Genomic DNA, 26,442 nt, shown 5'->3' with positions numbered 1-26,442 from the left:
GATGGTGAATCGGTTTCAGGCTGAAATCGATTCACAATCTGTTTGCAGTAAAGGCAGCCATACGATCCCTCTCTGATCAGATTCGATCAGATAGGGATCTGTCAGCTGGTCGATCTAATGGCACATCGACCAGTGTATGGCCACCTTTAATGTTTTATTTCTTAGCTGTACTACACATACAAATCATAATATCATAATGTTTTTTTCGCTTCAGTGTCTCTTTAAGCTATTTAAATGCTTAAAAGGGATGTATGGAAAACATTTACATACAATCAACTATGCTCCTGTCAAATAATTGTTTATAAGGGGGACACTGAGGCAAGGTTAGCCTCAACAGGGAGAAAATTGGCCAACTCTGCCTTTCATATGGGAGTAGGAGCTGTAATAACATTTAAACACCACAGTAGAGACATTTGAGCGCTCTGTGAATAGGACTACTTGGCTCTGAACTCATAGTACTTTGTCTAAGAAGAAAAAAAAGGCAAATTGAAAAAAGCCCATGCTGCGATAGTATTTCACAATAGTGACTACGCCTAAATTCTTATCACCTAAAGCAGATTCTTTTGACTTCTTCAGAGTCTTGAGGGAGGCGATAAGGGACACAGAAGTTTCAGCTGATCACACACACAACTACACACAGGGTAATATACACAAGGGAAAGAGAAGTATCCGCCTGTCTCATGGGAAAGGCTCTGTGCGCTCACCTATCATCTCCCCATCCTCTGACACCTCATCCAGCTCCAGCGTCGTCTCATCACTCACGAAAGCCATGGTAGCTGCAAACTTGCCTTCACCGGGGCAATAAGGCTAGCTGCAGGCAGCAGGCAGGGCACGGCAGGATGTGAATGCTCCGCTGCTAGCAGCGATGACAAGTTGCAGGGTGTTGTCTCTTTAGTTGTCTAGCATGGGAGGGCTCTTGTCAGACCAAACTCTGAAGTCCCAGCGAAACTGGCCAGCAGCGAGCCTATCTCTGCGCGCACATTATAGTGCACAGCTCCACTAGAAGCAAAGCAGCGCACTGCTAAGTCTGAAAGAGTAATCTGTGGTCGGAGGAGGAGCTGAAGGGGGATGAATAAAGACGCAAACATTGTAGACCAGGGGGAGTTCACACAACATTCTTATAGTGGGGCTGCAGCCTTCCTCTGCCAGGATGACTAAATTCCTCAGAAAAGATGTTACAAACTAGCTGAAATGCGCAACACTGCAGGTCAGCCATATGGGAGAGAATAAAGGAGGAGCTATTCTATTTTTACGTTGCTATGAGAATGAACTAAAGGGAAATGAAACAGGAGCTTATAAAACGTTTCCACTTTTGAAAGGACAGACCCTGTTTTGGAAGAAAATCCACTTCCAATGAATGTCCCTCTTTCCAGCCTGATGTACAGTAAAGAAATGTATTTTAACAGTTTCATTGCTAGTATTTACACCATTGCAATGCTTACATCTATATGCGAATGTAAAGGAGGATCAAGGATTGAAGAAAGGATCACTGATTTCTAATTTAGAATGTGTTTTTTCTTTTCTTGAAAACTTTGTGGCCGTAGTGTCACTAGGTCAGAGTATTTAGGCCCGTGCCCAGAATGCTTCAAATGTAAACCCAGTTTACTGGCGTCACGTTAGCCCTTATCTGCGGCCCCAACAACAGCACTAGGCCCAGGGGCTAATGGAGCCCACCTCTCTCCAATCTATATAAGAGTGCAGAAAATACTTACCCTAGCGCCCGACCTTTCATCTCCCATTCACTGCTGCTGGTCAGCATGCAGCCGTTCCAGAGCAGGATCATCCACAAGGCAACTTAGGCAGGTGCTTGGGGCTTAGTGGGTGTCAAGGAGCCCACCAGCCACCTTCTCTGACCTCTCTCCACTTCAGCTTACCAAAAAGGCCATAAGAGGGCACTAAATCTAGTACCTTGCCTAGGGCCCAATTACATCACATTCCTTCTCTGAGCAGGTCCCTCTGTAAAGGCTCCAGATACAAGTCACGTGACATTGGATACTATGTGGAGAGACGCTGCAGCAAACTGACCAAGAGCGCCCTGTGTATGCGCAGTTTGGAAACATACGGCACTGTACACGTCTAGAATACTCCCAGAGACGGCTGCTACACACAGCCAAGGGGGTGCGTGATCCACAAGGGCTCGCAGATTGGACAGTGCATGCACTCCACTCTGACTGGAACCAGTCAGACCTGAGAACAGGGCCTACAGCAGCAGCAGGACCAGGCACAATAAGGGGCCACGCAGGGAGGCCAGGCACAATAAGGGGCCACGCAGTATTTGGCGACCTTAGAAATGATACACGTATGCAAGACTTCATTTTTTTTCTTGCTTTAGGCACACTTCTAAAAACGTAGAGGTTATCACGATTTTAATTTTTTCAAAAGTCCTTGTGATTTGATTTGATGAACACAGCGCAACGCAGTCAGTGTGTACAGACCCTAAGGCTCCGCAAACCAATATGTCTGTTGGTCTGCTGCCATCCACTCTGGGTAAAGGCTCATACACACATCAGACTATAGTCTTTGGAAACTGAAAGACATACACACATGATTTAACTGACATTCATCTGCAGATCAGATCCACCAGGATGGATTTTCAGATCTGCGGATGATTGCTTGATCTGCAGATGAATGTCAGTTAAATCATGTGTGTATGATGATCTGCAGATCTCATAGACTATCATTGCAATTTGCAGGAATGGATTTTTGGCAGGAACAGATCTTTTGCAGATACTGATCTTTGTGTGCAGCATCTTGCCAAGATTTTTTTCTGATGTGGAGCTCAGCTCCATAGAAAAGACTGTGTAGAGTATGGCTCTCATACTACATGAAGGGTGGTAAGATTGGTCTGTGATCTTTCATTTTCCAAAGACCAGCCTTTCTCAACCTTTTTACCTTGGAGGAACCCTGTAAATAACTTTTGGATCTCAAGGAACCCCTACATCTATTTTTCAGGAGGCATGGTCTTTAAATAGGTTAGGCTGCTAATTTCACTATCTCCTATTACACTGCCACTCATTATACTGTCTCCTGACCCCCCAATTTAGTGCTTCTTGTTACAGTACCACCTATTATAGTGTGCTCTATTATACTTCCCCCCACGATGGGGTAAAATGCCAAGGAACCCCTGCAGAGTCCTCAAGGAACCCTGGGGTTCCAGGGAACCCTGGTTGAGAAAGCCTGCCAAAGACTATAGTCTGGTGTGTGTATGCACCTTAAAAGTGAGACAACGGACCTGATGTGAACAGAGCTTAGCTTTAGATATGTTGTTTGTGCCCAATTTATTAATGTAACTGCCTTTACTAAGTTTGAAAGTTTGAGGGGGGGGGGGGGGGGGAGAGAACAACAACAACAAACTTTACTATGGTGCTCGCTCCCTCCATCGGCGCCCAGCTGATTGCTGGTGATGTACCACATAGAAGTACTTGGCTTGTTTCTGTCATCACAAAGAAATAGGGAGTGTCTAGAGAAGGCTTTCTAGTAACAATGCTCTATAAAGAGAATATGCAGACAGGATATTGTTACCTGATCCATTTAAAAAAAACGGCCAGCTTGAACTAATCATAGCCTTCCACATGCTGAGATCCGTCCATGTGATTGTGCGGCCAGTAACACAGTAACAGGTCCGTTCTGACAAACAGAACACAAGTTTGGGTCCTGGATGATTCAGAGTATTTGAGATATCATTATTGGAAAACCAATGTCCAGTATAAGTTGATTAATATATTGAATATAGTGGCTACCTCTTTGTATGTAGAAGAACTTCTCTGTATCTTCCTGGAGGTTGAAGTGAACTCCATCTTAGCTCCCAACTGTCCTTTGAGACCCACTAGCAGCACTTTTCTGAGCATTTGTGATTTAAAAAGCTTTTGCTAATGTGATGCTATGTGTGTGATCCCACTTAAGAGATAGCAAGAGCTTTACAAATCCCAGACGCTCAGAAAAGCGCTACTAGTGAGCCCCAGGCCTTAAAGTGTACCTGTAGCGAAAAAGGTGCCCCAAATGGGTACTTGCCTAAGTAGAAGGAAGCCACTAGATAACCCAGAGGCTTTCCTTGTCCCCCTCCTCCTTGCCTTTCCAGCACTGAGACCCCCCCCCCCCTTTTTTTCCCTTTATATTAACATTTGAAAATAAATAAATGTAATGCTGATTAACTACTTCAGGACCATAGGCTTACACCCACCTAGTGACCAGGCTATTTTGTACAATATTGTGCTCTGTAGCTTTACCAGTTTGCTGCAGAGCCATAGAACGCAGCACACAAATGATTCCCCCCCCCCAATGTCTATCTCATCATGTCACATGTCACTTCAGGTATCCTTTAATTATAGTAAATCTGGAATTTGCTTGTATTTTTAAGAGATAATATGCTTACAAATGAAAAAAAAAGTCATACAAAAATATGTAAATATCTCAAATTGCAGCAGTAAAACTTTCAGAAACTGATTATTCCATATGTTGTCTATACAGAGATGTAAAAATTATGTAGATAATTTATTTATCTTTAGGTACACTGCATGAGCACTAAATAGAGGAGGAAAATAGGATTTTAATGCTGCTTTAATGCTTTCCCGCACTCTATTTCCCGCTCGATTCCTGTCGATTTGTTTATTTCCAACATGTCCTATTTGCATTTCGATGAATCATTAGGTCGATTTGGCATACTTTACATGCGAATTGACCTAACGATTCAATCGAAATGCAAATCGGACATGTTGGAAATAAACGACTCAACGGGAATCGAGCGGGAAATCGAGTGCGGGAAATCGAGTGCGTGTGTATTCAGCATTAGACCAAAAAAGTGATAATTATGCGATCCTGGTGATCAGTTGATAAGGAGCTATTCAAAATCACTCCTCATTTATTCCAGAAGGTGCCAGCTGTCCGAGTACACAAGAATGCTGGAGTAAAAATCTACAATGTGTCAGAAACTAGCATTCATAGACTAGATGTAGATTTGAATATGCATGGTCCTTCAACCCCTTTCTGACCACCTAATAGACACATTTGTTAATAAAAAAAACAACAACAAACCAAATAAATAAAAATAATAAAACATTGCAGGAGCCATCAGAGCCCACCAACAGAAAGCTCAGTTGGTGGGCAGAAAATGTGTATGTACAGTGCCTAGCACACAAATTACTATGCTGTGTTCCTTTTTTTTTCTTTCTCTGCCTGAAAGCGTTAAATATCGGGTATGTAAGTGGCTGACAGGGTCACACTGTAGTCACTTCCTGTCTGAGTCAGGACTGAGTCAGTCACTTACATACCTGATATTTAACTCTTTCAAGCAGAGAACGAAAAAAAGGAACACAGAATAGTTATTTGTGTGCTAGGCACTGTACATACACGTCTATCTCATTATGTCACGTGTCACTTTGGGTATCCTTTAAATGATATCAAAAGAAAGCCCTATCTGTCCCAAAAACAAGACTAATGCTACATACACACTTGAGATAAAAGTCTCTGGAAAAGGCAAGATCACAAACCAATTTTACCCCATTTCATGTAGTATGAGAGCCATACTCTACACAGTCTATTCTATTGAGCTGAACTTCCCATCAGATAAAATCTTCAAAAGATCAGTATCTGCAAAAAATCTGTTCCTGCAAAAGATCCGTTCCTGCAAAATGCATTCATAGTCTATGATATCTGAAGATCTCAATACACACCTTGTTTAAGGATGGATCTTCAGATCTGCAGATGATTGTCAGATCTGCAAATTAATGTCTGTTAAACAAGGTGTGTATTGAGATCTGCAGATATCATAGACTATGAATGCATTTTGCAGGAACGGATCTTTTGCAGATACTTATCTTTTGAATGTGTACAGCATCTTTGTATACAGCATCTTGCAAAGATTTTATCTGATGGGGACTCGGGGAGTCCAGCTCAATAGAATAGACTGTGTAGCGTATGGCTCTCATACTACATGGAAGGGGGTAAAATTGGTCTGTGATCTTGCCTTTTCCAGAGACTTTTATCTCAAGTGTGTATGTAGCATAAAGGTGGCCATACACTGATAGATTTGCAGCAGATTCCATTAGATAGATTTCTGTCAGATGCCTGTCAGGTCGAATCTGACAGGAATCTGATGTGTGCCACACACTAGGAACAAATTTCCAATAGATTTCAGGATGAAATCTATTGAAAATTGATCTATTCTAGAGGAATTACTGCACCATTAGATCCAATGCAACTCTATGGGACATCGATCTGCTGCCAGCAACAGATCGACCTAGATCTTCCTTCCTGTCAGATAGATAAAATTGATCGAAGTCGACCGCTAATCGATTTCCAATCGATCGGTCAATCGAAGGCTGACATCGACCAGTGTATGGGCCCCTTAAATGTGTTTGGGTAGAGTCAAAGTTGCCCAAGATCTATCAACTTAAGTAAAGGCATAGCAGAATTGTGAAAATTGGCTTAATCCAATGACCAATGTGGTTTGAGTTGAAAAAAAAATAAACATCAGATAAGTATCCAATTCTTGCCCTAGTCCACTTTTGTGTACATTACTGTGAACTTATAAGAACTCAGTAAACAAAGTATTTATAGGTCCACTTCAAGCAAACCTGAGCATACCTTTCAACTTTTTGAGATAAAGGTACGTACACACGTCTGCTTTTTTTGACCAACTGTCGTTCAAACTGGTCGTTTGAACAACAAGTCAGGAGTGTGTACGTGCCATCGAGTGACTGATAACAGCTGGTTTGCCTGATCCACTTGGTGGATCCGTTGAACCAACTTGTACTGTATGTACAAAGGACTTCCAGTAGTTTGTCCAACTAATAGTCATTCAAACATACAGTCGTTTGATCAGTCCTTTAATCTAGTCCATTGTTCTATCCAATCCATTGTCCAGTCAAACAACATGTAAATTAGGTAAAATTAGCATATCAGCCGTTTAGTTGGTCTGTGTGTACGTGACGTTTGAACGACTTGTTGTTTGCACATTAAGGCAGGTTTCACATTTGCGTTAGCAGTCAGGATTTTCCGGACCGGATCCGGAACGTATACTGTACAAACGGAACGGACGTTTGGCAATCCAATGATAGTCTATGGATGCGTACATACTCGTCCGTTCCACACGGACCGGACACGGACTCCGGACACCTTTCCAACTTGCTCTATTTTTCACGTACGTCGGATCCAGCCGCCGCACTCAGACCGGATCCTGACTGCACCATCCGCACAGCTGAACCAATGAGAAATGGAAAGGAGGCAACACACTGGCTATAAAAAAAAATCTGGACGTTCTACCCACTTCCTATGCGTTTTCATGGGCCCAGCGTTTGAGGAGTGGAGCAGCAGTGACTTGTGGCTGGAGATATTTGGCAACATGTCGGACGAAGAGGCAGGGGCGTAGCAATAGGGGGTGCAGAGGTAGCGACCGCATCGGGGCCCTTGGGCCAGAGGGGCCCCGAAGGGCCCTTCCTCAACTACAGTATTAGCTCTCTATTGGTCCTGTGCTCATAATTATCACTTCTATAGATACTTTGAATGGTGGTAATCACTAACAAACTGCTCCCCATCCCCTTCTTGCACCTCTGACACTGTAGTTGCCATTGGCAGGTTTTGGTGCGCAGTGGCAATTGTTATGTATAGAGTGCTTGGGGATCCCCATTGTAAAACTTGCATCAGGGCCCACAGCACCTTAGCTACGCCACTGCGGAAGAGGTGAGGCTCTACACACCTGAGCACCTGATTCTACAGGTGCAGCAGCTACCTGCCTGGTGCACCCACCATCTCCTGCGAGGAACACGCCTTCTTCCCACATAGTATAGGTAAAAATCAAAAAAGGAGACAATTCCCAGGTAAAATGAGTACAAAAAGACTGGATCCATGGTCCAAACTGCAGTCTCTATATCCAAGGATGGTCTCCACACGTCAGGCTGTCTCCAACAATGACCCCAGGGCTTCTGAAGACCTACCAGACCCCAAGAATTTATATAGTCTGTAGCTCTTTAAAGACGGATCCGGATATCAACCTGATCACCAACTGATGAAAAAACGGATGCAAACGGAACGGATCCTGAGTGCAACCATACGCATCCGGTCCGGATGCGCACGGAACGGATCCGGACATCGTTCAGTTTTTTGCAAAAAACCCTAAGTCGTTCAAACAACAATCAGGCGAAAAATCAGACGTGTGTAAAAAGCGAATGTCAATTTAAATTTAAAAATAAACAAACAGATACTTACCTATGGAGAGGGAAAGCTCTGGATCCTATAGAGCCTTCCCGATTATCTCACAGTCCCCTCATTACAGCAATGTCACCCCTGTTTGAATCCCCTGCTGCAGGAGGCTTCAAGTGCCCAAGTGCTCCCAAAGACCGACAGCTCCATACTGTGCATACATGAGAAAGAGTGTGAAAGGCCCCTTAGGCGATTTCTTGTGGGCTCCAGCTCTAAGGCCTAGTGCACACCAGAGCGTTTCCGCTGCGGTTTGCGATCCGCTTGCGGGTGCGGATCCGCTAGGGTAATAATCCAATACACAAAAAAAGGAGAAGATCTATGCACAGGACCACAGGATACAACCTGAGTGCTACTTCCCAATAGTCATCACAGCAATTTCAATCCAAGAACAAGCGGTTGCGCACATCAGGTAAAACATAGCCTTTATTCCATCAAGTTTAAAAATCCATATACTTCACCACCATGGAGAGAGGTACAGGCAGAGAGAGAAAAGGTCAACAGCCGTTTCGCGCCTGTGTGCTGTGGCGCATTGTCCTGACGATGCGCCACAGCACACAGGCGCGAAACTGCTGTTGACCTTTTCTCTCTCTGCCTGTACCTCTCTCCATGGTGGTGAAGTATATGGATTTTTAAACTTGATGGAATAAAGGCTATGTTTTACCTGATGTGCGCAACCGCTTGTTCTTGGAATGAAATCCGCTAGGGTAATGTATTTCAATGGGCTGGTGCACACCAAAGCGGGAGGCGTTTTGCAGAAATGCATACTCCCGGGCTGCTGCAGATTTTGGATTGCGGATGCGTTTCTGCCTCAATGTTAAGTATAGGAAAACCGCAAACCGCTCTGAAAAACGGCACTTCAGAGTGGTTTGCCAGGCGTTTTTTGTTACAGTAGCTGTTCATTAACAGCTTTACTGTAACAATACATGAAATCTACTACACCAAAACCACTACACAAAACCGCAAAACGCTAGCTGAAACGCTGCAGAAAAAGAAAAAGCGTTTCAAAATCTGCTAGCATTTTGCGGATCTGCTAGCGGTTTTTGGTGTGCACCAGGCCTTAGGGCTCAGACACACTATAGGCACTTTTCTGAGCGCTTTTTGGCCATCAGAGCTTTTTGAAAGCTTTTTTTTTTTTCTTTTAAAGCTCCCATTGAGTTAGAGTAAAAATTGCATAGTAGTAAAAAGTATTAAAAGGTATTACTATTTTTTCTACCTACAAGTAAAAATTGCCCAATTTTACAGTGAACGCGATTTTACTGTAAGTCAATGGGAGCTTTTTTAAAAAGCTCTTAGAAAGCTCTGATGGCCAAAAAGCGCTCAGAAAAGCGCTTATAGTGTGTCTGAGCCCTGTTTAGATGCAGCCCTACTGCCCTGAAACATTTATCAGGCTCTGCAGCCCACTTTACCTAGCTTTTGTTTTTTTTTGCACTTCTTTTCTAGAAAATCATGTTTCCCCCGTGTGACTGGTAATTTGGGTGCCACATAGACCGTACTGTTAATTGCAGCTATAGCAAGGCGCCCAGTGTTATTTGGGCACCGGAAACAGACTATAAATAAAATTTGGCAGAGATCAATAGTGGTGGAGGGTGGCGCTGATATCGGAGGGACACTTTAGTGGGGGATGTTGGGGATGCAGATATCAGCGGGAGGTAGGTTAGTGTTAGGAATAGGTAGAGGGTAGGTCAGTGTGAGAAGAAGGTTAGGTAAAGTGATTAGAATATCAGTAAAATTACCAATGTTTTATCGGTATCAGCCTGTGCCTAGTAGTAGTATATTGGTAATTTTTCTATTATATTGTACTAGCAGCTTCACCTTGCACCCAAATTTGCAGACGCCCTTTTTTCAGTGTACGCTTGCCCCTCACCCTTCTTCACTGCAGCAATTGTTTTCCTGAAGTTGTTTCAGTTACATGCAAACAAAGGTTTAGTGAAACCCTTAGTGAGGGCTCCACCTTGTGGTGATTTACTAAATTTGTTATTTTGTGGAAACTATTTCTCATATGTGGTCTATAAATGCCAACGTTGCAATTTCTGTTCTTATAGCTGCTGACAGCAAAGATAAGTTGTTGTTTTTTTTTTAAATTAAAAAAAATAAAAAAAAAATAAAAAAAAATATATGTCTGGTCTCAGATAAACAAAAGTTTGCTTTCCTAAAACAGAAAGAATTTGCGATAATTCAGGTTGGAGTGAGCTCGAGATGTCTCCCAGGCACCACTGCTGAATATATGCAAATTAACCATTGTACCCTTAGAAGCTAAACACACCTCCAGAACCGCTGGAATGCAATGATGTGTCAGCTTGTTAATATGTACAGAGCCATAATAATCCAACATGCATACAGACTGTTTCGGATTGTTTGATCCTCATCAGTGCATGGCATGGATTAATTTGGCTCTATGGAGTAGGGCTTGTAAATCCGAGAGGCACAGACTAACCAGCAAGCTCAGATAAGGTCTCAGATAAGGTTCTATGATACAAAGAGAAAAATAAAGCAAAGTTTCATGGACCTGATGCACGAATGGCCGGTAAATTTGCTGTGTGCTGCCTGCACCTGGTTTCACCGGGACTAACCGCCGGAGTGCTGCCTGTATTAGCCACAATGTAGCAACACACATTACGCTATTAGTACAGAGCATGTTGCTATGGTAATGCTTGGTGCACTAATAGTGCTCTGCATGCTGCACCCCTAGCATTAGTACTAATAAAATTTATGTGTGGCTCCTGCACGTCGCAAATTTTATCGGCCATTCATGCAGGGGCGTAACTAGGCCCCACCGGGCCCCCTTGCAGAATTTCAGAGCAGGAAGTGACGTCAGCCGTTAGAGCGAGGAGTATGCGGTGGAACACACGGAAGAAGGTATGTATCTGCCCACCGCTGCCCGCTGCCCACACTGTAACTAGCTGGAGGGGAACGCAGAGGGGAGAGCCCCGAGGTGAGGGAGGGGGGGGGGGGGGGGAACTGCCCCTCTCCCCGCCGACTGTGGCCAAGGCTTTTCCCTCATGCTGCCAATCCTCCAGCCCCCACAAAACGGCCCCGAGCGGGCCCCAGGGAGCAGGGGCTGCAGGGCCTATTGTTACGCCAGTGCATTCATGCATCAGACTCCATATCCGATAGCTTAGGTTTTGGTATAGACACTATGGATGAAGTCCCACTCACAGGCTAGCCATCCAATCAGGAATGGCAGGTGTGCTGGAAAACAAATCCCGGGCACCACAGGATTCAAAGGCAGAATATAGACATAGTAGTCTGCACCACCTTCAGTAGTAAATCTTAATTTATTGATAAAAATACATACAATAAAAACAAAGAACTGTAGGGCAAGCCAGTCCACTGTTTCAGGCTAACCGCCTATCTTCATGTTGCCCAGTTCTTAATGTTACATACAGCAATTCAAACCTATATACAAATCAGTGTCCAATCAGAAGAGACATACAAATGTGAGGACCTGCTGTATGTAACATTTAGAACTGGGCAACATGAAGATGGGCGGTTAGCCTGAAACAGTGCCCTACAGTTCTTTGTTTTTATTGTATGTCTTTTTATCAATAAATGAAGATTTACTACTGAAGGTGGTGCGTATTACTACGTCTATATTCTAGGTTTTGGTATAGGACATTTTGTGCTTTCCCATTCAGGTTCAGATTGTCGGCTTAGAGGGAAAATGTTTTAAAGCAGACCTGAATGTTGGACTTGGGTTGAGAATCCCTCTTCATGTAAAGAGGGCATTGTTTATCACACTGCAAAGCAGAGAACACATGACTGCAGAAAATGAACGTGGTTTCCCACAGATTATTTTGCATTCACAATGTACGTTTGAACTGAACTTTTGGCTATGAGAGAATTCGCACATTGTGTGCAATGTTATGTTTGAGGCCATTCGGGATTTGTCTCTTAGATGCATCCAAAATTATATTGCAAGTGTGAGTCATCCCAATGACTTACATTTCCATGCAATTTTGGATGGGGGGAAAAAAAACGAGGGCGATTCAACAAGTGTGTTGTTACCTGCCTAACATGGTGCCTAATTGGGTGCCAGGCCAGGAGCGCACCCCTGGCATCTGGTGACCAATAGTGAAGACCCAACTCCAAAAAACTATGAAAATCATGTTTTTCTTGGGAAGACTGTACTATTTACAGGTGAAAACACAACAAACATTAGTGGCATATCAATAAGTAGCTAACACTACAAAAAACAACATCCTGCATAACTAACTACAGAACAAATTGAATATTTACAAATATACAGCAAGACAAGGTACAAACTAGCAGGGTGCAGGCAACAGGGAGGACAAGAATGCAAATGTCAGGTCAATACCAGATATTGGAAGTAGTGCACAGTAAGGGCACGTTTCCACTTGTGCTGCACGCGTCTGCGCGTCGCGCGGCGGCACTTCCGAGTCTGTGGCCACACAGACGAATCCCATCAGCCGTGCCATGCGATTTGGGCGGCGGAGCTAGTACTCCCAATGGCAGAGTTTCCCCGCGTGATTTGCCTGCAGGGAAACTCTGCGGATTCGGCGCAGAAACCGTGCAAGTGGAAATGGGCCCTAAGGCCCATGGTCCACAATGAACACTCTTGCAGTGTTTGACGATCACTGACAGTTTGCAAAGTGCTGCCACAGTGGAACACTAGGAGGGTGGTTCCAACCTCATAAAACCCAGAATTTCTGTAGCGAATTAGTTTGAGGGAATGCAGGCAAAATTGCTGTCCCTCAAAAACGCTCCATAGATCTTCCATAGATCTTCCCAAACGCTAGCATTTACTATTAGTGATTGCTTTTAGTGGGTCCTAGCCCTAAGGCTGGATTCACAGTGTTCAGTTGCATAACGGACGTGTTACAATGAGTGTGAACTGCAGTGGAAACTGAACATAGACTTTAATACAAAGCCTGCGTGCAGCGAGTTAGAATAATGTGATCCATTACAACACATTACTGTGAACAGGCCCATAGAATTGTATGGGCAGTGAGTTAATCTATTAAAATCGCCAGGGTGGCGGCGCAGCAGTTTTTTTTTTTTTTTATTTAAAATCATGTAGCTAGCCTAGCGCTATAGGGGTCTCGGGGGAGGGGGGGCCTGTAATGCGGCGGGTAGCGGCGCATCGGCGGCAAGCGGTAGCGATCGATCACAACACGCAGCTAGCAAAGCGCTAGCTGCATGTTTTTAAAACAAAATTGTTAAAAATTGGCCCACCAGGGCCTCAGCAATCCACCGCGGCGGTCATGGATGAGCTGAGCTCATCCATACTGCTAAGGTGGATTTATTCTGCAGCACAACTTTGCACTGTAAACTAGCCCTCAGGCTCAGTTCCCTCTACAGTGGAAAATGGACATTTTTTTTATCGATTTAACTGCAATATGAAAATCCGACAGTGAATGAATCATATTTTATAAATAGGATTCATTTACACTTTTGTGCTGTCAAAGATTTTTCCTGGAGAACATGCATTTCTTATATAGGCTGTGGTGGAAAAGCATCTGCTCTGGGCTCCAAGTGGACCACAAACAGACCATAAGAGTGGACACCACCGTTTGCTCCTGCTAGCCACTGGAGTCCAGTACATGTGGGAACCTAGGCTAAAGGTGGGTATACACTGGTTGATTCTTTTCATGAATATATTTAGATGATTCTATCAAATCTGCTAGAAAACGTTGCCACAATTCCTGATTGAATCTAATCTGAAAATGATTGATTTGGTCAATTGCCCTGGAAACTAGGTATTGCTTGATCGGCGCCAGGTCTGAGCGTGGCCTTTGATTCCGCAGCGTGCAGTATAGGCAGTGAAAATTACACTCACTTGTCCATTGGAACGTCTCCTCCTGTGTCTTCTTTCCACTCCTCCCTGTGTCTGTCATGTCACAAACACTAGAGGCCTCTAGTGGTCACGTATGTTATGTACCACGGTGCCCCTAGTGTTTGGCCTCTAGCATTTGTCACGGAACACAAGCTCCCCGAGAAGAGACAGGGACAAGCGCCCAGCCATGGAAAGAAGACACATGGTGGCATATAGGTGAGCATAATCTCCACTGCCTTTACTCTGCATGGAGCTGGGGGGAGGGGGGAGAGAGACTGGGAGACCTGGGTACTCGGCAGGCAGCGCACATTGATTTTCAATAGATTTCATGCTAAACTCTATTGAAAATCTGTGTACAGTGTGTGGAGGGATTCAATCAGATATACCCCTCTCTGATCAGCTAATGAGCTGAGAAGGGTCTATTTGATCTGGTTATTCTGATTATAGCCATTTACTTGCTTATACTGTATAATGGTTTTGCATAGTGCTGACTTTATTGGTGGCTGGTTGTGAATCTAGAGGAGTGTGGAAAGTTCTACTCTCCAAACATGATGGACAGGCCATTAGGAATAGATGCAATAGCACACCGTTGAACTTTAGGTCATTGGTAGTACTATAGAAACTGTTAAGGTCGGATTGTCTAATGATTTTGATAGCACCAAATTGACCCAGGAGGGTGGTACCCAGTTATTGACTTTGTTGGTGGATCGGCCCTGGCACTGGCAGATACCAGTTTATGAACCTGGTCTAGTAGCACAAACAACCAGATGGAAGCTCACAGATTGGCTACTGAAAGGACATCCTAGAATTTCTGCAGAAAGGTGTAGAGGAAGGTCTAGCTTTGAGTACAATAGAAGTTCAGATCTCAGCTCTGTCAGTATTTTTAGATAAAAAACTGGCAATGGATCCGTTAATAATAATATTTGTGAATTCTATAGAAAGAAACAGACCGGTTGTAGTCGATTGCCTTCCAACAACCTGTTGCAAGTACAACACTGTTGAACAAATGTAAGGCTGCAATAGGGAATCTTTATATCGGCGGCCGATCAAGACTGTGGGAGAACTGTCCTAAAGGCAATTAGCCCACTCTAAGGTTGGGGATTGATTTTTTGCTTATCATCTCAGAATGTACCTGTCCTGGAGTGTTACTGGAAAAACCAGGCGTTAGTTTACCTGGTAACTATAATTTAAAGGGAACCTGAAGCAAGAAGTATATGAACGCTGTCATATTTATTTCCCTTTAAAGAGAATCTGAAGCAAGTCAAAATTCCCGTTTTTAACTTTTATTAATGTTCAGCACTTCAGCTAGTGTTAGACCGCTGCATCCCCGTGGCAAAACGAGGGGTTTATACCCCCCAAATCCCCTCTGCTGAGTCCGGGGAGCGCTTCCTGCTTGAGGCAGAGCTTAGGGCTGTAGCTCTGCCTCTTCACGTGTCAATCCCCGCTGAACGCCGCCTCTCCCCGCCCCTCTCAATCTTCCTTCGCTGAGAGGGGCGGGGAGAGGTGAAGATCCATGGGCAGATTGACGCACATGGAGGCAGAGCTGCAGCTCAAAGCTCTGCCTCCATGGGCAGCAAAATCCACACCAAGAAAGTTGTGGATTTTGCACAGGGGATTTGGGGGGTATAAACCCCTCATTTTGCTGCGGGGATGCGGCGGTCTAGCACTAGCTATAAAAACATGAATTTAGACTCGCTTCAGAGTCTCTGTAAACATTATCAGTTGCCTGGCAGCCCTGCTGATCCATTTGGCTGCAGTAGTGCCTGAATTACACCAGAAACAAGCTTGCAGCTAATCTCGTCAGTTCTGGCAATAATGTCAGAAATACCTGATCTGCATGCTTGTTCAGGGTCTATGGCTAAAAGTATTAGGCAGAGGATCAGCAGGATAGCCAAGCAACTAGTATTTCTAAAAAAGGAAATAAATATGGCAGCCCCCATATCCCTCTGGCTTCAGGTGTATTTTAAGTAACACTACAGGTCAAGTCGGGTACCCAGCCATACGTATTATCTATATTGGATAATCGTTTAAAAAAATAAATTTTATTATATGTGATATTATTAGTTAGGTTAGTACTGACGTAGGCTTGTGTTACTTGTTATCATACTGCCTTACCCTCATTCCTTTTGAAATCTATAGAGAGGCTGACGTATGTTTCCTGTTCCTGCGAGGAACCGAGTCTCAAAGTGTACCTGTCCTGGAGCGTTACTTAAATTATTGTTATCAGGTAAGCCAACTGGGCCCATTTGCAATTCACTTTTTCTCCTGAGTTTTCTCCTAGGTGATATTTTCACAGCTTGTCATAAAATGCCTTTTAAGCCACCAGTAAGCAAAAGACTCAAAATAATTTGGACAGTACTTTTTTCACCTATTTCTGGAGCTATTTCAAGTGCAAAATGCTGAAAACCTATTTAAAAGAGAAGATGGAAAAATTATCTCCTAGGAGAAAATGTTAATTGCATATGGCCCCTTGCATCCATATACAGTATATCTGACAGGGGGGAGAAAATCTCATTAAAGGAGAACTGTAGTGAAAGGTATATGGAGGCTACCATATTGATTTCCTTTTAAGCAATACCAGTTACCTGGCTATCCTGCAGATCCTCTGCCTCCAATACTTTTAGCCCTAGACCCTGAACAAGCATGCAGCAGATCTTGTGTTTGACATTTTTGTAAGATCTGACAAGATTAGCTGCATGCTTGTTTCTGGTGTGATTCACACTACTGCAGCCAAATAGATCAGCAGGGCTGCAGGCAACTGGTATAGCTTAAAAGGAAATCAATATGGCAGCCTCCATATACCTCTCACTACAGTTTTCCTTTAAGGGTTCGTTCACACTAAGGGCGGTTTTGCCCTTTTTTCAAGCGCAGGCGATTTTCAAAATCACCCTAAAAACGCTTGTGAAATGATTCCCTACAAGAGAGTTCACATCTGAGCGGTTCGTTTCCGATCCGCTCAACAAAGCGGTACCTGTACCTTTCTTTGAGGTGATTACGCCTCAATGGAAGGCATAGGAAAAACACAAGACGCTCACAAAATTGCGTATTCTTTAAGAATAAAGAATAAATACATTGTATTTATTCTTTTCCGGGTCAAAGAGTTTACTTCCTGACTTATATCACTGCTCTGGAAAAGCACTTAGGCCCGGTGCACACCAAAACCCGCTAGCAGATCCGCAAAATGCTAGCAGATTTTTAAACGCTATTTTCATGAGGCGTTTTGCGGATTGCTGCTGCGGATTTCAGTGTAGCATATTTTATATATTGTTACAGTAAAGCTGTTACTGAACAGCTTCTGTAACAAAACCGACTGCCAAACCGCTCTGATCTGCCGTTTTTCAGAGCGGTTTGCGTTTTTCCTATACTTAACATTGAGGCAGAAACGCCTCCGCAATCCAAAAAATGCCTCACCCCGGGAGGATTTGTTTCTGCAAAATGCCTCCCGCTGTGGTGTGCACACCCCCATTGAAATACATTACCCTAGCGTATCCGCATCCGCAAGCGGCTGCAGAAATGCTCGAAAAAGCCACTCGGTGTGCCCCAGCCCTCAGAAAAGCTTTTTTTTTTTTTTTTTTTTTTTTTTTACAAAACCGCACCGCCCACCCAAGCGCCAGGAATCGCAAAAAAAAAGAAAAGAAAACGGATTGCAATGTGAACCTAAAGGTGTACATTTACGGTCCAATCAGGTAAAACTGATAGAAAGCGGATGCATAATGGACAGGGCAGGCCAGTACCTAACTGGAAATGTGCGAATTTACGTGTGACCAGACCTTAGACATGCTAAAAAGGCTGCATTTCTACATAATTATTCTATCTTTCCACAGGCGAGGTAAACCATGAACAAGATGGAAGTGGTGATAAATAAGAACAGGCTTATGGTGGCCACACACATTACAATTTTTTTTTTTTTTTTTCATTCAGGCCTCATTTATAGTGGGATGTTGCGGAGCTGCGTTATAAACTCTTATAACACAGCTTACCGCACTGCAATGCTAATCCTATGGGACGTTCACAGTGCAACGTTAGCACTGTGAATGTCACATGTAGCACTGTGAATGTCACATAATGTGTAGCATTATGGTAACACACTGCTTGCAGTGCGTTACCTCTAAACGCACACGTTATCAGGTACAGGAAAGCATACTTTTCATTGCCTGTATGCGACGGTAACGCAACGTTTATGTGTGTTACCACCTTTTTTTTGTGTTGCAATGCTGCATTGTGATTTCACAATCTCTATGAGAAGGTTCATATCAGAGCAGTTTGTGTGCTGTGCATTCAGCAAAGCGGTGCCTGGACCATTTTTGGTGCAATTTTGTCTCAATTGAAGGTATAGGAAAAACGCAAATGCTCACAAATCGCTTTGTGCAGCGATTGCATTCACATTTTTAAGAATAAACACATTGTATTTATTATTTTCCAGGTCAAAGAGTTCACTTCCTGACTTGCGTCAGGGAGTGAATTAAAAAAACGCTTTTAAAAAGCACTTTTCACAAAAACGGAATGCCCACCCAAGCACTGGAAATCGGGAGAAAAAAATTGCGACCGAAAAAAAAAAACAAAAAAAAACAACGCGAACGCTAACACGAGTGAAGCACAATGTAAATGAACCCTTACAGTGTGATACACCTCGCTACACCCCATAGGCAAAATGCAGGGGGGATTACAGCTGCCCAGAATACCCCTCTCAGACCAAGGCCAGTGCAGTGTCTGGGGACAGGCACAAGTTTAGACGGGATCGGTTGAAAAGGGCGCCCGAGCTGCCTGTATGAAAAGGGCGCCGCCATAGACATCAATGTTATTTCTGGAAATATGGGCTACAAGGTGTAGAAAAGGGCGCCCGAGTTTTGATATAGGCTACAAGTGGGCTCCCCTTTGTAGCCCATATTTTTTCGGCTACAAGGTTTTCAGCTACAAGCGGGCTCCCCTTTGTAGCCCATATTTTTTTCGGCTACAGTAAGGTGCCCCTCTGTAGCCCATATTATTGACTTTTTTTTTTGTAGCCGAAGTTTTTATATGGGCTACAAGCGCTGGAAGCCGAATTATTTCATTCCCCCACTATCCATGGCGGCCTGGAGGGGGAATAGTAATTAGCACATCCCGGAGTTTTTTTGTAGCCGAAGTTTTTATATGGGCTACACCAGGCGCCTTGTTTTTTTTGTAGCCGAAGTTTTTATATGGGCTACACCAAGCGTCTTTTTTGTAGCCGAAGTTTATATGGGCTACACCAGGCGCCTTTTTTGTAGCCGAAGTTGGTATATATATATGGGCTCCACCAGGCGCCCTTTTTTACCAGCGCCCTTTTCATGTAGACCCGTTTAGACACCAGAATATCTGCAAGCGTCCTGCAGCTCATAGCACCACCCCCTTTCTTTCCCTGCTACAGTTGACTATGGATGGAGCAGCAGCTCTGAGGAACTTAGAGTTAGGTATGAGCACAGCCCTGAGGAACTTAGGCCTGGAACCCACTGAAATCAGCAAACGCAAAACGCAACCGCTAGTGTTTTGTCTGAGCGGTTTGCAAGCGGATTCATGCACGTTTTTGGTCATGTTTTGCAACATTGTATTTTTTTGCCCAGCGGGTGCGTAGCTTTTGCGTTTTGCGTTTTTATCCTGATTGGTCCTGTGAATTATTTTTAATTTTGTTACAGTGTGCTGAACCGCAAAACGCTAGCAAAACCGCTCAGTTTAGGTTTTGCTGAGCGTTTCTGCTAGCGTTTCAATACTTTACATTGAAGCGCTAACGCTCCCAAAATGCTGCAGGTCCTGCGTTTGCGTTTCTGGGAAACGCAAACGCTCCTGTGGAAGTTGCCCCATCCATTAACATTAGCCCAGCGTTTTGGCAAACTGCTAGCGTATCGCAGTGCTGCCAAAAGCGCTCCTGTGGGTTCCAGCCCTTAGGGCTGGTGCACACCAAAACCCGCTAGCAGATCCGCAAAATGCTAGCAGATTTTTAAACGCTTTTTTTTATTTTTATGAGGCGTTTTGCTAGCGTTTTGCGGATTGCTGCTGCGGTTTTCAGTATAGTAGATTTCATATATTGTTACAGTAAAGCTGTTACTGAACAGCTTCTGTAACAAAAACGCCTGCAAAACCGCTCTGAAGTGCCGTTTTTCAGAGCGGTTTGCGTTTTTCCTATACTTAACATTGAGGCAGAAACGCATCCGAAATCCAAAAAATGCCTCACCCAGGCATTTTTCGTTTCCGCAAAACGCCTCCCGCTCTGGTGTGCACCACCCCATTGAGATACATTGACCAAGCAGATCCGCAGCCGCAAGCGGATCTGAAAACGCCCAAAAAGCCGCCCGGTGTGCACCAGCCCTTAGAGTTAGGTATGAGCACAGCCCTGTGCCCTGCTGTGTGAATGCTTCACTTTCCCCTTCATTAGCAATGTTGGCTGTATGGCCTAGAGCACACCAGAGCGGTTCGGCTGCGTTTTGCGATCTGCTTGCAGATACGCTAGGGTAATGTATTTCAATAGGCTGGTGCACACCAGAGCGGGAGGCGTTTTGCAGAAACGCATACTCCAGGGCTGCTGCAGATTTTGGATTGCGGATGCGTTTCTGCCTCAATGTTAAGTATAGGAAAAACGCAAACTGCTCTGAAAAACGGCACTTCAGAGCGGTTTGCCAGGCGTTTGTTACAGTAGCTGTTCAGTAACAGCTTTACCGTGACAATATATGAAATCTACTACACCAAAAACGCTTCACAAAACCGCAAAATGCTAGCTGAAACGCTACAGAAAAAGAAGAAAATGCGTTTCAAAATCTGCTAGCATTTTGCGGATCTGCTAGTGGTTTTCGGTGTGCACCAGGCCTATCTGTATACAAACTGTTCCTGATCTGTCCCATTCGGTGGGATGGGAAATTGCATTGTGTGTACCCAGCATGATGTTCTACCATATTTATACTTAATTGTGCATGGCTGAGGGAGACCTTTCAGGAATCCCCCCCCCCCCCTTGAAAATCCTGGGTTTGTCCCTTCACCCAGTGGCCAATGCAAAGTCAGCAACATCAGAATTTCAGCTTCCCCCTCGTATTGCGGTGCAATGCATTCTGAGAACACATTGCTGCTGCAGGCATTTCTGTGCACTGCTCCATCCAATGAATAAAAATAGATTCATTATTAGATTTTAGTTAATTTTCTTAGTCTACAGAAAGCCTATGTGCAGGACCAGAACTTTTGTTTGGTAATTAATGATTAGGGATTTATCAATAAAGCTGAAAGGTATCACTCATTAGCCCCTAGTGAATCTGATTAGCCCTGTGCACAGTTCCTGCAGCCCTGGGAGTTGCTGATGACTTTAGAGCAGGAGAAACTGCCTGGTCAAATTTTACTTCTGTAGTGATGAATGAGATCAGCATCACCACTGACAGCACCACAGGTACAATACATGGCCTCCAGCTTTCCCTAGTGTGAATGTAACAACAGCTAACAAGTGTTATATTATTACTGCTACAAAGTTTAGTCTGTTGTTTATAAAGTGATCTATTTCCCAGCAAATGCCTGCAGTGCTGATAGATAAATGAGACACAGTTTTACCAAAATAAATGAAACGTTTGTAAATCAGTAGTTTGTTGCTAATGAGAGCCTGCAGGGCTGCTGAGAAACCGTGACATTGCTAATGAGAACACTGTGATGGGATGGCTTCTACTTGTAGAAAGCAGGCTTAAAAGCCCTGAATATATCACTCACCAATTTGACTGCTAACAAAATCATAAAGAACCAAGATATCCTTATCCTTAGCTGTCATCCTCCTGCTCCTAAGTACGCCGAATGCTGGCCAGGAAGAGGAAGTTACACACCCACATGTGCTATGGCTGGAGACATGCCAGTCAGGTAGACAAACCCACTATAGCAGATTCCAAAACTCATCAGGGAACAAAGAACAGGGCTAGGCTAAAGAATTCCCATAAAGTTAAAGTGAAGATAGAAGAGGGGAAAAAAGTTTAACTTACCTGGGGCTTCTACCAGCCCCCTGCAGCGGAGCAGTGCTTTTCAGTGCTGCCAGATTTGGGCGCAGCCGGCGCCTCCACAGACTACAATAGGAATCACTCCTATTGCAGCGCTCAGTGAGTAACGTCTGCTCCGTCAGAAGACGGAGCCGAGGTTGCTTAAAAAAACACAATAATTCGGCCTCCAGCAATCGCTGGAAGCCGAATTATTTCATTCCCCCACTATCCATGGCGGCCTGGAGATGGAATAGTAATTAAAACGGCCCGGACTTGTGCAGAAGTAGGATCAGCCGTATAAAAGCTGTATCCTGCGCCCAAGTCTACCGGCGCCGATTTCAAATGTACTCCCCTGCAGACAGTCTGTGCCTGCATTGGGACATAACAATCCTCCTGTCCCCTGCCGTGCCTCAGTTACGGTTTTGGTGACTGAGCTTGTCGCCATCCTGCATGCGCAAGACACTCCCACCGGCGGGAGAGTGATTAAGGACACGCACGGCCAGGGCTGTGCAGTGGCCGCGACAGGCTCAGTCACCAAAACCAAGACTGAGCTGCAGCAGGGCCTGGAGCATCATTTTGTCCTGGCGCAGGCACAGGCTTTTTTTCCCCTGTTAATTTAAGGTTCACTTTAAAGGGAACCCAAGGTGAGAGGGATATGGATACTGACATATTTATTTCCTTTTAAAGGACAACTGGAGTGATATTCTCAAAGACTTCCCGCATGCGGTAAAGTGCATGCGGGAAGTTACCGACCAAAACACAGCCACATTGCAATTCTCAAAAGGTTCCGCATGTTTTTTCCGCATGCGGAAAAAGTGTGGTAAAAGTGCGGGAGTCATGCGGAAAAATTTCCGCAAAAGTCGGTATTTTCCGCAATAAAAGATCAATTCTCAAAAATGTTCAGGCGCATCATTTCATCGTTAATTACCGATTTTTTTTATCACCTACAAGTAGTAGGTGATATATTCCGCATCCCATTGACTTTAATGAAGTCTGGTGGCTTAAGGGCTGTGCTTGCTGGACTTTAACTTTTTTTTTTAAACACTTTTTCATGCGACCTTTTTACCGCATGATTCCCGCATGAATAATGGCTGTTTCCGCATCTTTTTTCCCGCATGCGGAAAATATTAGTGAATGTGGAAAAAATGCGGAGTTTACCGCTGGCGGGAATATAGCGGTAAAATTTGGCAGAAAATTTGGCTCTTTGTGAATAGAGCCCATTGTAGGCTGCCATATTTTAAGCAATACCAGTTGCCTGGTTATTCTGCTGATCCTCTGTCTCTAATACTTTTAGCCATAGACCCTGAACAAGCATGCAGCAGATCAGTTGTTTCTGACATTATTGTCTGATCTGACAAGATTAGCTGCATGCTTGTTTCTGGTGTAATTCAGACACTTCTGCATCCAAATAGACCAGCAGGACAGCCAGGCAACTGGTATTGTTTAACCTCCCTGGCGGTTAATTTTTTTTGCCAAATTGACAAAAATCCTTTTTTTTTTAATTTATTTTTTTTTGTGTGTTTCATGTAAAGCTACCAGAGTGGTAGCTACATGAAACACCACTAGAGGGCGCATGTGTCCCTCTAGTGCGATCGTCGCCGGCATCAATAGCAAACAGGGGAACGCGTATATAACGCGCTCCCCTGTTTGGCTTCTCCTGTCGCCATGGCGACGATCGGAATGACGTCATGGACGTCCTGACGTCAGACACCTCCGATCCAGCCCATAGCGCTGCCCGGAACTCATTGGTCCAGGCAGCGCAGGGCTCTGGCGGGGGGCCTCTTGCGCCGCTGCGTACGGGCGATCGCCGCAGAGCGGCGGCGATCAAGCTGTACGCGCGGCTAGCAAAGTGCTAGCTGCGCGTACAGCATTTTGAATGGAGGAAATCGCCCCACCAGGGGCTGAGATATCTTCCTGCGCGGCATAGCCCGAGCTAAGCTCGGGCTTACCGCCAGGAAGGTTAACAGGAAATAAATATGGCAGCCTTCATATTTTTGGCACTTCAGTTGCCCTTTAAACAATACCAGTTGTCTGGCAGTCCCCCCTGATCCTGTGTCTCTAATACTTTTAGCTGTAGACTCTGAACAAGCATATGCAGCAGATCAGGTATTCAGTTGACTCAGGTTTTACTGGATTAGCCATATGCTTATTCCAGGGTTTTGACTCAAATACTACTTATACTAGAAGATCGACAGGGCATGAGGGCAACTGACATTATTTACCAGGAAATAAATATGGCAGCCTCCATATCACTCTCAAATCTATTGTGTTCTGTCGTAAAGGACAATTTAACTGCTATGCTGCATTCACGTTGAGTGTGATGCGGCGCATTTTGTAGCAGAAAGCTGTCAGCTTTAAAATTGTGGGTAAAAGTGCAAACATGAGGTAAGGCCAACGATTTGCAATTCCCAGGCGGGCCATTGACTGCAATAGCCAGTGTGGCATTTGCTGTGCAAGGCAAACCGTGCACAATTCAAATAAGTGTGCTACCTGCCTAACTGTATGCTTCAAAGCTAGTCTTAAGGCTCATACACACATCAGATAAAAGTCTTTGGAAAATGAAAGATCACAAACCAATTTTACCCCCTTCCATGTAGTATGAGAGCCATACCTGCACAGTCTATTCTATGGAGCTGAACTCCCCATCAGACAGAAATCTTTGCAAGATGCTGCACATCTGCAGAGGAATGTCAGTTAAACAAGGTGTGTATGATGATCTGCAGATCTCATAGACTATGAATGCATTTTGCAGGAACGGATCTTTGGCAGGAATAGATCTTTTGCAGATACTGATTTTTGTGTCTGTATATTTTTTTCTAATGGGGAGTTCAGCTCCATAGAAAAGACTGTGTAGGTAGGCTCTCATACTACATGGAAGGGGGTAAAATTGGTCTGTGATCTTTCATTTTCAATAGACTATGGTCTGATGTGTGTATGAGCCTTTAGGGCTGGTGCACACCAAGAGCACTTCTGAGCGCTTTTCAGATCGCCAGTGCTTTAAAAAGCACTTGGCTACTGAAATCCTATGAGGGTGTTCCCACATCAGCGTTGTGATTTTTTTTTAAATTGCAAAAGTACTGCATGTAGCATTTTTTCGAGCTATTCAGCTTGAATGAATGAGCAAACAAACTCATTAATTCAAAAATCACTCTGAAAATCACTTCACAAAATTGCTTTTGCAAATCGCTAAGCGCTAGTGATTGCAATAGCGATTTTAGTTTGCACTAGCCCTTAACGGGGCACTATGCACGTATTTTAAATTTTACAATTTTTTGCCAAACATAGACAAATAAAAAGTACATTTTTTACAGTTTAAAATGAGCCATAAATTACCTTTCTCCTATTTTGTTGTCACTTACAGTAGGTAGTAGAAATCTGACAAAAGCGACAGGTTTTGGACTAGTCCATCTCTTCATAGGGGATTTTCAGCAAGGCTTTTATTCTTTACAAAGATATTCCGTAAAAAGGATTTAAACAATGATGCTCGCCAGCTTCCCTGCTCACTACACAGTTTTTTCTGGCAGTTGGACAGAGCAACTGCCAGGGCCGGCTCTAGACAGGCACATATGAGGGTGGGCGTGGTCATGCAACAGACCGTGGGCGTGGTCATGGGTGGGGCCAAATATACATGTCATGACCTTACAGTGGTGTTAAAGGTCTGCCGGGGAAGTTTGAGCTCTGCTGTAGTGTATCCCCCAAAAATTTACAGCACTGACCAAAAGTTTGGACAAACCTTCAATGACTGTCATTACATATACATATATTACCACTGTGCCCAGAATTGTCTTGCAAGGAACCTCTGCCAGATTACATGTATTTTTGGTGAAATGCTGTCAGATTACATACTGTATATGTATATATGTAATGACAGTCATCTGAGGTCTTAGAGGTTGAGGCTTTCCAGATGAATAGATCAAGTTGTTTGTAGAGACTCTAGACAGGTGTTCCAGGTTAGTGAAGCTTAGAGTGTCCAGAGCTAAGGAGATTTCACACGTTAGCTCTGGACACTCTAAGCCAAAGTCAGTCCAGGCAGCGTTAAGGCAGATCCGTTAATCAGGCAAAAGTCAGTCCAGGCGGCAAGCTAAGCGTAGTCAAGGTACAAGGGAAGGGTCGGCAACAGGAATCAATACAATGGTGAGCGTTACCCAGCAACAAGCCAAAGCTAATGCTATCATGGGCGATAACTGGGGGCGATCACCGAGATTAAATAACAGGACTAAACAATCAACAGAAAGTAGAATCAAAAACAACCAATTGCAGAGCTGTTACCAGCTGACACACTCCGTCAGCAAGTACCACAGTGTCACTGCTTACATCTGCGGAGCGCGTACTGAGAGCGCGTCTTCCGCCTATCCAATGTGCTTTTAGAAACCTCCTGCGTTCCACTGACATCAGCAGCACGCTGAGACCCGGAAGCAGGGGATGCACCCCGGATCCCTGCATTCCGCTGCCTGACAGACACTGAATTCCTTACAACCTATATGTACGTCCTTGTGGGTT

General features: G+C 44.2%; 1 protein-coding gene across 5 annotated transcripts in view; it reads right to left on the bottom strand.

Moving 5' to 3' along the window:
- Positions 1–25,430, bottom strand: part of ANO6 (anoctamin 6) — a 176,952-nt gene extending 151,522 nt beyond the window's left edge. Inside the window, exon 1 of one of the 5 annotated variants that reach the window (XM_068276583.1) lies at positions 25,276–25,430. Coding sequence is in view for 3 of the 5 variants with exons in the window: in XM_068276587.1 (XP_068132688.1) it covers positions 705–771 (67 nt within the window). In the remaining 2 variants the exon portion in view is untranslated. Of the gene's footprint in view, positions 1–704; positions 1,014–21,685; positions 21,768–25,275 lie in introns of those variants that run through there. The other 4 variants (XM_068276586.1, XM_068276577.1, XM_068276587.1 and 1 more) reach the window with 4 other exon arrangements.
- Between the last annotated feature and the right edge of the window lie 1,012 nt (positions 25,431–26,442).

Source organism: Hyperolius riggenbachi, chromosome 3, assembly GCF_040937935.1.
Source record: "Hyperolius riggenbachi isolate aHypRig1 chromosome 3, aHypRig1.pri, whole genome shotgun sequence".
Lineage (NCBI taxonomy): Eukaryota > Metazoa > Chordata > Amphibia > Anura > Hyperoliidae > Hyperolius > Hyperolius riggenbachi.
Note: the sequence above shows the minus strand (reverse complement) of the source record. Positions and strands in the feature narration are given on the sequence as shown.